Consider the following 12,737-nt stretch of genomic DNA (forward strand, 5'->3'; position numbering starts at 1 on the left):
CAAACATATGTGTAAATATGTGTGTCCTAGGGTCACTTGTCACTTGAGGTTTAATTTGAAGACACCGAAAAAGTCTGGTGTCGGTCGACCGGTCTTTCTAAGGTCCTTTCTCATTCATGGTTTGTTTGAGCTTACGTAATAAATCATACATGTGATGTGTGTGAGCTTATTACAAACCAAATAGCCCTAATTAATATTACAGACCAATTAAATATATTACAATACTGAATTATAAATTGGTTTTCAGGCTTTGTTTGCTTTGTGCACATCTTGATCTTAACAGTCTTAGTTCCTGCACAAAAACTCAAACACACATTAGATACAATGAGTATTTGTCATAATCAAAATCGGGCATGACCAATAAGGTCAACACTTTTACATTGCCTCCTAAAGTGACCCATTTTCCCACAGTTACAGCATTGTACTTGTTGGCTCGATCTAGATTTACTTCTGTTCTGATTAGAATTTCTAGATTTTGATCTGCCTCGATTTGAATTTCCATCATTACCTCTGCCTCTTGTCTCAAAGTTTAGGGCAAAACTAGATCCTGAGGTTTCACCTGCATCTTTGCTGCAAATCTCCTCAACCAAAATTAAATCTCGTATGTCATTGTACTTTGGTTTTTCTTTTCTTGTAGAATGGCTTACTGCCATCCTTATTGTCTCCCAACTGTTTAGCAAGGAAACCAGAACGATCAGTGCACAGATCTCATCATCAATATCAATTTCTACAAACGAAAATTGATTTGTGATAGTGTTAAACTCATTCAGATGTTGTGCTACTGATACATTCTTTGCCATCTTCAAATTGAACAGTTTCTTCATCAGATGCACCTTGTTGTTTGCTGACGGCTTTTCATACATACCAGAAAAAGCCTTTATCATATCTATTGTGGTCTTTTCCTTTACGACATTGTGTGCAACAAACCTAGACAGAGTTAGCCTGATAACTCCTAGTACCCATCTGTCAAGAAGAATCCATTCATCATCCTTCATCCTTAAAAGCGGCAAATGCAACTTCTTCCCATAAAGATAATCCTCGATTTGCATCCTCCAGAATCCAAAGTATGTGTCATCAAACTTTTCTATTTCAGGTGCCTTTCCTACTTCCTCTGCCATTGCTCCCACTCAAACCTAATCTTAGGTTCTGATACCAATTGTAGGGAAATTATCACAAAATTCCTAAAAAAAAAAAAAAATTATGAGAAACAAAATAGAGAAAAAAAAACACGTCAAAGAAAATAAGCACACACAAGACAGTATTTATGTGGTTTGACAATTTTCCTACGTTCACAGAGTTACAGAGATTTCACTATTAACAGGAAAAAATATAGAGTGCGGCAGTACAATTTTTCCTCTCTCTCTCAAAACTGTATCAGAAAAACTCTAATTACCAAACTGAAACAACGGTTTCTATATATATCATGCACATAGGAATCACAATAAACTACAAAACGGACCAAAATTTCCCCAAAAAAAAAAACGCAACATTATTTTGAGTCAAATCATCATCCGGATCAAACAAAATTAGACTTCACAAAGCCAGTTTGTGTTTCGATCTTGTGATAGAACAAGGAACCTTTCTCAATGAAGGTACAATCATAGAGGGCATTTATCCCCCACTTTGCATCGTATTACTATATAGTCTAACGTTTTGTTAAGCCCATTTATCAGAGGAAATCCCTTCCGTGTGGTTGCCCATGTGAGTGCAGAATAAAATGGGCGAGCGGCTGTACTCTTTTCCATTCCTAAGGTGGTTCGCTCTGCCTCATATAAAACTGACATAAAGCAACAGGACTGCGTCAATGAAACGCCCAAGGCTGCCACAGCTGCCGCTCACAGAGTCACAGATCAGAATCGTTGCTGCCTCCCCGGCCTTCCCCATTTTTGGGTCGCAGAATTGATCAGAGAGCTATGGTAAACTGTCAGGCTCAGTTCACGAAGTAGCTTATGCCCACAATTTTTTAGCACTCTGTCCGACTGACTACCCATCATTTTCTTCTGTGACTTGTAAATGATTAACAGGGCATCTGCGGAGGAGGTTTTAGAGCCCCCCAACAACCTGATGAACGAGAAACAAAGCTTGGTGGAACCAGAGCTGTTCTCTTCGTATATGGTAATAGTATCTTCTCCTTTTTTTTTTTTTGATTACGCACCGAATTTCCACGTATTCGTTTTATGGTCCACGTGACTAATCCTGCGCCTCTTAAAGTTGACTCCACAACTCCAAAGGAAAGGTAAATTTAGGAGTTCAAGGGCGAAAATGAGTCCAGAAGAATTTGAACACCTGACCTCATAAGAGGCACTCCCGCAGCCCACACTACCACCTGAATTGGATAGTATCTTCTTCTTCTTCATATTCTTCTTAATTGTGAGTAGTAGTAGTAGTAGCGAGGTTGAGATTGGATTAATGGATTATATATGCAGGTATGGAGGGACTTGAAATCATGGCATACTCCTCAATCGTAAATAGCCTGGTAATATACTTCTCCACGTACATGAACTTCAGCATAACAAGATCAGCCACAACTCTTACAAACTTCATGGGCACAACGTTAATGCTTGCTCTCTTTGCGGGGTTCGTTACTGACACCTACTTGTCCAGATTCAACACTTGTGTCCTGTTTGGATGCATAGAATTGTTGGTACGTTTATTCCCCATCCAGGATATTTCCCACTACAGCCATCTAAACCTTGAAAGTAGTTGAAACAGTGCTCTGCTACACACTCAGTTCTGTGATCTAATAATCTGTCGTTTTTGTGAGGTTTTTCTCACTCTTAAAAATTGACCACTATCCCCTTCCATAACATGTGGGATAATTCCAATAATCTACCCCCTGCCCATCTGGCTCTAAATCCATCACATACCCGGCATCCGGAAAAAATGTTGTGTTGGGTGGTCTTGACATTCTTAATCTAAAAAGTTAACTCATCGGGTGAGGTTTCCCCTCACACTTAATAACTGACCATTAGTCTATTCCACAACCGATGTGAGATGACTTAACATTTTTTTTTTTTTTTTGCTAATATAGGGCGGCACCTCCTAACTTTATCCCTCAAAATTGAATTAAATTTAAACAAGTGCAGCCCAGCTCAGCAAAGTATTTGACATGTGTAACTCATGGCAATAAAAAGATGTGATAGATTTCGTCCAACTTAGTCGAACTTGTTTGTCTTGATTAATAAATTAGTTTCTTGAACAGTTTACTCCATTGACCTTACGCATAAGCACTTCCATCTAGTAATAATGAGGATGCAAATGAATGGATTTGCTGGTGAGCTACTTTTAACATTTTGTTCCATAATATTTCATCTTAATTTCTTTATTGCCATAAATGAGTCAAACAAAAGCCCAACATACAGTAATCATCATCAGCTTGCGAGGATTGTTTAAGAAATGGGTTATATATCAACAAAAATTAAAACTAGACAAACCAAGATGTAGATAATAGGCAAGACCTATACATGAATTCACACAATTGCATTTGAAACATAGCTAGGCTACAACTTTACAAGGCCTTTTTTTCCTGTGCGCTTTGGTGTATGATCAGTACTTCTAGAAGCTCGTACGTAATATGTGCTATCGGTTAATTTTTGTGGTACTTCTACAGGGATACACCCTCTTAACAATACAAGCACACTTCGACCAACTGAGACCCATTCCCTGCAAAGATGCTGCTCCCAGCAAAATGAATGAGTGTCATTCTGCAGACGGTGGGCAGGCTGCATTTCTCTTCATCGGTCTCTATTTGATTTCTTTAGGAAGCAGTGGTGTTAAGGCAGCTTTGCCACCACTGGGAGCTGGCCAATTCAACGAGAATGACCCGAAAGAGAAAGCTCTTCTCTCAAGCTACTTCAACTGGTTTTGGTTCAGCCTCATTGTTGGGTCCTTCATTGGAGTAACTCTTATTGTTTGGATAAGCAGCAACAAGGGATGGGATTGGGCATTCGCTGCATGCGCCATTGCTGTCCTGTTTGGCATTATCTTCCTGTGCATTGGCAAATCTGTTTATCGGCATGATATCCCCAATGGTAACTCCATCCTTCGCATTCTACAGGTAGTGCAACATAAAATTCTCTATTGTTGGACTTGTCTAGAGTATCAAAGTGATAATGATTTTTATATATTAACTTAAGAAAAAAGGAAGATGATAATCTCAGTCCAAAATGGCAATAAAAATTTAAGTCTGATTAATAGGAGAGAGTACCCTGTGCTTGAATTTAGGTATTCGTTGCTGCCATTCGGAACCGAAACCTCCCAATGCCAGAGAACGCTCACGAATTTTATGAGATTCATGACAATGAGGCTAGGATGGAAACTGAAATTCTTCAAAAAACTGATCAGTTTAGGTGTGCCTCCAAACTTCTCAAACTCAAATGTTAGCGTGATGATCAACCTTTAGCTAATAATAATATATTTACCAGGTTCTTGGATAGGGCTGCAATTGTTAGGATCAATACCCAAAGCGCTTCAACAGCCGTTGCTCTGGGGCCCTGGCACCTGTGTACAGTCACACAAATTGAAGAAACAAAGATCCTAATCCGCATGCTCCCAATCATACTGAGCACCATCTTCATGAACACATGTGTGGCTCAGGCCCAAACTTTCTTTATCCAACAAAGCTCCACCATGGACACACGTATTATGGGTTTTCGAGTGCCTAGCCCCTCACTTCCGGCAATCTCCCTGCTGTTCATGCTCATCTTGATCCCCGTATATGACCGAATTTTCATCCCGCTAATCAGAAAGTTTACTGGGATTCCCACTGGAATTCAGCCTCTCCAACGGGTTGGGGTTGGATTATTGCTCTCAACCATTTCCATGGCCATTGCCGGAGTAGTAGAAACTCGTCGAAAATCTGTTGCAGTTCAGCATAACATGGTCGACTCAAAAGATCCTTTACCGATGAGTATGTTTTGGCTTGGATTCCAATATGTATTCTTGGGAGCAACTGATGTGTTCACACTGGTGGGAATCCTAGAGTTCTTTTACGCAGAGAGCTCACCGGCTATGAAATCATTAAGCACAGCCATCTCTTCCTGCTCCGTGGCATTTGGGTACTTCACGAACACGGTGATGGTGGAGGTGGTGAACAAGACCAGTGGTGGGTGGTTGGCCAGCAACAATTTGAATAGAGACAAGTTGAACTATTACTATTGGTTATTAGCAGGGTTGAGTGCACTGAATTTTGGGTTTTATTTGGTGTGTGCATCTTGGTATAGATATAAAAAGGTAAAGATGTGGATGGAAGTTAAATCTTGAAAGTAGTACTGGTGAGGTTAGGGGGAAGGTTGAACTGATGAGTATAACTTGGGAATTTATTTCCTAAGATTGTGTAGTTTCCTTTACTACTACACTTTTTTTTTCGTGGGTTTTTACTATTGGGCAGTTTCATTTGATGTAATTATTGGTGGAGTGTTTGAAAAGAAATTGCTATACTATTTTAACAACGAACAATGCTAGCTGGGTTTTACACTTAGAGTTGAACGTGTGCTCCAAAAGGAAGTTCAATAAAGTATACATTTTTTTTTTTTTTGGATAAAAGAGGACGGCACCTCCTAATTTTATTAGAAAACCCCTCACTTATGGCGGAGGAATATTGCGGTTCCAATCTTAAGACAATAATTAGAGTCATTGTGAACACTGTGTCCAAAAAAAACAAAAACATAAAAAAAAAAAAAAAAAAAAATCAATAGGACACACTTAACGCTTGAAAAGGCACTTGGTCTAAAACTCCCAATCCATTACAGAAACAAAGTTTAATAATTTATGTCCAAGAGTCGCTCGTATTGCACGCATCCATTCCATCAAACAGGCATCTTCTTAATGATACTCACAACTTTTTTTCCAAGATTAAGGAATGATTTTATAAAGGCATGGCACTCTTTTATCTTAAAATTGGAATAGGTTAATTTCTTCTCCAGCAGAAACAAAATAACTGCCAAAAGAAAGGTCACATATGCTGAGCACAAGTACATCAATTTTTATTTTAAAACGCGTGGATTATGTATGTTTAAGCTGCACTGCAAAAGAATTACAAGCAATGTATGCTAGCATCACATTCATACTACTTCATCCACAGGTACCACATTACAAAAGAACAAAAGAACAAAGGGCTGCATAGTATGAGCATCCCTATTCCCATTCTTAATTACATTTTTTCTTGACCCTTCTTACTTCTATTGTGATGCCTTCACCAACAAGAACTGTCTTCGTTTGTAGAGCAAGTTTATAGGGTTTGGACCGAAAACTATTGTATAGAGCATACATGAGTCTTAGCAAAATTCATCTCTAAAGAAAACAAAGAGAGATAAAAAATTGGAATATATATGAGTCATTTGGCAAGATTTGCAATGCATGGACCTGAGATTAATTGAAGCATGACATAGTTGTATGCAGGGTGATAAGAAAAAGGACAGCTCTCACAAAATTTAAGTTATTGCATGAATCTAATGGTGGAGGCCAGTTAACACGAAAAAACCAAAAAAGAAATTTAAAAAAAGAAAAAGAAAGAGGGAACACCCCTCTGCCATTGGATAACTCCTAAGACATTACAACCTAATTCCATGTAGAGCACTAAATATTTATAACAAAGTCATATCAGATGCACTTATTGTCACAAGGGAATTTATTCCCCTTTCTTTTTCTATTTTGTATAGAAACCTTCTCTAGTTTGCTTCAAAGAGCATCTTGAGAAAGAAAAGCTGAAAGGAGTCAAAGTAATTAAAAAATGCTCCTGAAGTTTCACATTCATTCAATAATAGTTTAAGAGATGCTCCTGGGCACAAGCTTAGGTGGTAAGGACAGAAGCCAGATAGCCTTAAAAGAGGGATACGTTTGGGGTTCGAACCCTACCAGTTAAGTGCATATTCCCGATTTACATCCTATGGGTGGAGGGCACTCTCGGCATAAGGGGGTTTGGTGCTGCACTGGGGGGGGGGGTCCAAATGGGCACGTCGGTGGCAAGAGTCCCTCGTTACAAAAAAAAAAAAAAAATAGATTAAGGGATTTTTGGTAGGGAAGAGGAGAGAGGCGGAAATAAACCCCTTCTTATTAATTGGGAATCCTTGTGGTTTCCAACTTCATATGGAGGTTTGGCTTTTAGGGACTTGCATTGTTTCAACAAAGCTTTATTGCTGAACATTACAAAAAAATAAAAAAAGACTTTTAGTGACAGTAAAAAATCGTCACTAATAATAGAAAGCTATCACCATTGCTAATTAGTGACGGCTTAGTGACGGTTCTAAATTAGTTACTATAATTGTTGTATCAACTTAGTATTAGTAACAATTTCATAATTATTACTAATAATTGAGTATTAGTGGCGGATCTAGACCGTCATAAAAGGAGTAATACCGTCACTAAAACTAACAACATTTTTTAATTGAAAATCGTCAATTAAAACCTACTATTAGTGATGGATATAGATTCGTCACTATTGCAAGAATTTTAGTGACTTCTCAAACCTTCACTATTAGGTTGATTTGTAATGAGGGTTTTAAAATTATCACTATTGTACAACTTTTAGTGACGGATTCATAGCTATCACTATTGGCCGACTCTTAGTGACAGTTTCAAAACCACAACTAAAAGTCTCATACAATTTAATTTTTTTTAAAAATTTCACGCCCCAAACTTGCCAAGCGGGGCCTGGGGTGGGAAGTGTTGCAATCACCTATGTCTGACACCATAACCTCAATCACATAATAAAAAAATAAATAAAATCCTCAATATTATACCAAAGTTCTATATAAACATCCTAAAAATTTCCCAACATCCAGTATCCATATATATATATTTATCTCAAAAAACTAAAAACATAAACCCAAAACAACATTCAAGATCTCTACCCTCTCACAAAAATGTTGTTAGCTTTAGTGTATTCCCAAGAGTGGGATGAATTGGAATTTTAAAATTTTGTCCTAAGTTCAACTAATCCAACAACCAGTATTACACAAACCTAGTGTCTATTTATGCAATTCCAATATGCGCAGATAAATATAACATGGAAATTAAATCATATGCAACATTCACACTATAACATATACGTGCAGAAATATAAATTGCAGAAATATAAACAGTGCACATACAATATGTTATCGAGGTTCGGCCAATTGTGCCTACGTCCCCGTCTTGGCTACACCAATACAAAAATTCCACTACGGCCCACTTAACAGGTGGAGCGGCACCATTTACAACCAGGTCAAATTCACAGGGCTGACCTCAACCTTTACAAACTCTCATTGCGAAGCAGAAGGTCAAATTCACAGGGCTAACCCCAACCCGATCCTTCCGGGCTAAATCAAACCCCTTCAGGCCACGCCTAGAATACAATCTAATTACAATGCAAACCATGTGCAATATGTTGACCGAATAGGTCATGCCTAGTTTTGATTATGAAAAATATTCATTGTATCTAATGAGTGTTTGATATTATGTGCAGGAACCTAAATTGTCAAGATCAAGATGCACATAGACAAAGTGAAGAGTCAAGACCCAAATCATTTTGGGTTGTAACATATAATGTAACAACCTGGAATTTCTGAACAAGGTTCATCAACGAATATAGGGGATTCATTGACGAGCACATAAGGGATTTCGTCGACGAAGCTACGACTCGTCGACGAGAAAATATCGAGAGACAGGTTTGGGCTACTCTGAATTTCTTCGACGAAGGGTAAGATTCGTCGATGAATTTATTGAAGGACTCGTTGATGAGGTGACGTGTCTTGTCAATGAATCCAGCCCTATAAATAGTTAAAACTCATATTTTTATCCATTTTTAATATCGCTCTCTCTCTCTTCTCTCTCTCTCTCTCTCTCTCTCTCTCTCTCTGCGTCCCTCTCTCACTTCTCTCTTCGTTTCTAGGCCTGTTTCTCGCCGAATCGAAGATCTGAGGCTACCACGACGCTCCTGATTAAGTTCTTTGCAAGTCTGCCGAAACTGATCATTGGAAAAGTTGGGTTGGATTTCATCCCAATCTCAGGGTAAGGCATGTTATTCAATATTTGTCTTTCCCTCAGTTATGAGAAATGTTGTAGGTAAGAAAATACTGATATTTTGTTCTGGGAAATTTTGTTTTCAAGAAGTTGAGCTGGGAACCCTGCGGGTATAGAGCAAGAATTATATAGGGGCTTTATAGAGTTAAGGTAAGGGAAATATGCTATGCTAGGATTTTAAGAATATCATCAGAGTTTTCATAGATATATATATATATATATATATATATATATTAATTGTTATGCAGTTTTTACAGAACGAATGTTTTAATGTTGTGTGGCCTGAGTAGATATTTGCCTGATGTAAAATCTATACAGTACTTCAGCATATCATGTTATATAGCATGTATATATAGATCTTATTTAGTTCAGTATATCATAGTTTTTACAGAATGCTATGTTTTCCTTAATACCATAACATACAGTTTATAAAGACAGATTATACAGTTATAGCATCGAGATGCTATAGTTATTCAGATTTTTTAGTATTTACAGTACAGAATTATAGCGTTATGGTTATTTTAGAAACATAATGAAAATAGCAAAGGTATATATGTGTGTGTGTGTGTGTGTGTGTGTGTGTGTATATGTACTTATATAGTATCAGAACCCTGTGGAGTTATTACGGACAGATACAGTTTACAGAGCACGGTATCCTTGCTATATACAGATAAAGTGCAACCACATATCTCAGATAGTGTGTGGGTACCGTCTAACCGTGCTCAGAGAGGATGCAGCTCCCCAGTGCACTGGGTAGAGGGGGCCGGTTAGACGAGGTAGCAACCAATTCCGCACTTAGGAGAGGATGCAGTTTGGCCGGACTGAGGTAGTGTAGAGTATGATGACTTACTTGGAGGGCCGACCAGGTTAAGTCCCGCCTATGGGCCGCACAACCCTGTCATGAGGGGTCAAATCATGACATACAGAGTCTTAAGGAAAGAACACAGTTGTATATATACGTATATAGATTTATAGTTTTTATTGTATGTAGTAAATCATAGCAGTATGAATGATAAAAAGCTCAAATGATACAAATGTTTTAAGCTTTTATACATGTGTTTTATACATTTGCCAAATCATGCAGTTTTAAGTATTATTATTATAATTCTATGACTCAGCCGCCACACGCTAGTAATAGCATATTTCCACTTACTGAGCGTCGACTCACCCTATTACTTTAACATTTTTCAGGTGAGCCAACTAGGCGAGCATATCAGGCTCGCAGATAGAGAGTTGTTTGATTACCATGGTTATAGGGTGAGTTTTTGACAGAGTTGTGTATATCTGTTTTTGAGTAGATGGTGTTGGAGGGGGGTATTTTTGTATGGCTATGGTCTGTATATACTAGATTCTGGTATTGTATAGCGTATATGTGAATGGTTGGATGATTTTTGTTTCCGTTGCTTAGGTATGGATGTAGATATATATATATATATATATATATATATATATATATATAATAGGTAAGAATTTTGAAAATGTTTCATATAATTCATTTATGTAATTGGTCTGTAACAATAATTAGGGTTCTTACTTGTAATAATCACACACCCCACATGCATGGTCTAATAGGTAAGCTCAAACTGAATAATAACTAAAATTGGACCTAAAAAAGATCCTAGGATACTTACCATTGCACTTGTATGTGTTAGGCACTTGAATAGGGTAAATGTGGAATGAAACAGGACCGAAATGCACAAAATATGCACCTTCGGTCGACCAACCTATGCAGTTCATTCTGTCCCTGGTCGACCGAACCCGGTCTGCGTCAATCGGTTGACCAAAGTCCAGTCGACCGAGCTTCTGAAGCTCATTTGAGCCCAGTCAATTGATCCTCCCTGAAGTCAACAGTTTGACTTCTTGGTCGACCAAGAGAATTTTGTATTGCACCAAGCTGGTCAACCAAGTTCCCATGAGTGGGAATCTAACGGTCTAGTCGACCGACCAGTCTAGTTCATTCTAGTCCTGGTCAATCGAACCTCGCTAATCTGGAAAAATCGCCTCGGATATACTTGTCCGGTCGACTGTACCTTAAGTTCATTTTTGGCCTAGTCGACCGAGCCTTAAGAACTTCGGTCGACCAAACCTATCCTGGTCAACCTGTGCTCTCGGGTTGCCCTGCATTTTTACCATGGTTAACCATTTTTTAACAGGGGTAAAATTACTAAATGTCATTAAAACTTTTCTAATAATCTCAATCTTGTCCCCAACGGTTATAATTCATGGGTGGTCTATTTATACCCCTTCATTTGGGAAAATTAGAGATACAATTAACAAAACAGATTAAGAAATTCTCTCTTTTTGAAAAATTCTACTACTTATTTTTATACTCCACTTTCACTCATACTTACCTTCGACCATCATCTAAACTCTCTGTAAGTTGATTGAGTGATTGTTTTGGAAAGGTTTGCTTTCCTTGTCTTAATTGATTGATTCCATTTTCTTGAGAGCAAAACCGTAAGTATTCTTAAGAGACATTATTAATAAGTCTTGCCTAAGAAGACCTCGTTCGATCTTCTAAGATTGTATATTCATTGCAACATCTCGAGGAGTTCGTATTTTATTTTGGTTGCAAAATCTTTTCAAAATCATTTACAAATATCTATTGTGTTTTATCTTGAAAAATATTTGAGGTGATATTTTTTTGTGAGTCAAAATCTTTGTGGGAATATTCATTAAGCTTTATCTCTTACACAGTACTTGAGCATCATACGATTCAGAAAATATGCTGATTGAAATATATACATATATATGTTGTTTGGCTGATATCTTTGTTTAAGCACTTAGATTGAATACATCTTGTGATTCAAAGATCATATAGGTTTGCACTCTCACACACTAATAACATTACTAGTAAATATATTTGAGAGTTGATATATTGAACCACATTGAGCTTACAAATTAAATCATTTGGTAGTGTATGTGATTGCATGTAATTGGGTACACATCTGCTTTACATGAAAGCATAATCATTGTACCATTTCATTGATTGAGCAAAACTATTGTATTCAGGAACGGGCCTGAAGAGGGAGACTAGCCCTATGAAATAGTCCCGAATTGGCTTAGACCCGGTTAGGAAAGTTAGGTGCACCATCCTGTTAAGGCGTGTTGGTTGAGGTCAGCCCCTTGAATTGACCTGGTTGTAAAGGTTGAGGTCAACCCTATGCTAATTGACCTGGTTGTAATCAGTGCCACTCCACCTGTTAAGTGAGCCTTTAGTGGAATCCTCGGGCTTGCGAGCTAGAGGCGGGGATGTAGGCACAGTTGGCTGAACCCTGATAACACATCATGTGTCTTGTTTATATTTCTATACTTTATATTTACTACACATGTATATTATGGTGTGAATGATGTGCTTGATTTAAATTTCCGCAAATTATATTATTGGCGCATTTGGAATTGCATAGAAAGACCCTAGGTTGTATTATACGAGTATTTCATTTAACCTAGGAGATAAATTTTAAAATTCCAATTCACCCCCCTCTTGGGAATACACCAAGTCTAACACAATATAATGCTTCTCCGATAAGCAGATATGTACCAATATAAATCAGTCAATACACATCAATAATATAGGTAAATGTAAGCTTAGTGATGTGTATCTTTATGCAAGCAACACTCAACAAGATGTGATAATAAGTATGCTCAAAAGTGTTCTAATCAAGGTATATCTTTGAAACAAGTTAAATCAAGTCTCAATAATAAATCAGAGTTTCAAAGATACTAATCAACTATTC

The 12,737-nt window shown here is 37.7% G+C and overlaps 1 protein-coding gene across 1 annotated transcript; it reads left to right on the top strand.

The window, feature by feature from the left end:
• The first annotated feature begins 1,668 nt into the window (after nt 1-1,668).
• LOC131161539 (protein NRT1/ PTR FAMILY 4.5-like) lies at nt 1,669-5,479 on the top strand. The gene is made up of 6 exons (XM_058117368.1): nt 1,669-1,916; nt 2,025-2,115; nt 2,427-2,644; nt 3,611-4,057; nt 4,225-4,349; nt 4,425-5,479. Exons 1-6 carry the CDS (start codon nt 1,914-1,916, stop codon nt 5,260-5,262), a joined length of 1,722 nt encoding a protein of 573 aa, XP_057973351.1. The 5' UTR covers nt 1,669-1,913; the 3' UTR covers nt 5,263-5,479.
• The last annotated feature ends 7,258 nt before the right edge of the window (nt 5,480-12,737 follow it).

Source organism: Malania oleifera, chromosome 8, assembly GCF_029873635.1.
Source record: "Malania oleifera isolate guangnan ecotype guangnan chromosome 8, ASM2987363v1, whole genome shotgun sequence".
Classification (NCBI taxonomy): domain Eukaryota; kingdom Viridiplantae; phylum Streptophyta; class Magnoliopsida; order Santalales; family Ximeniaceae; genus Malania; species Malania oleifera.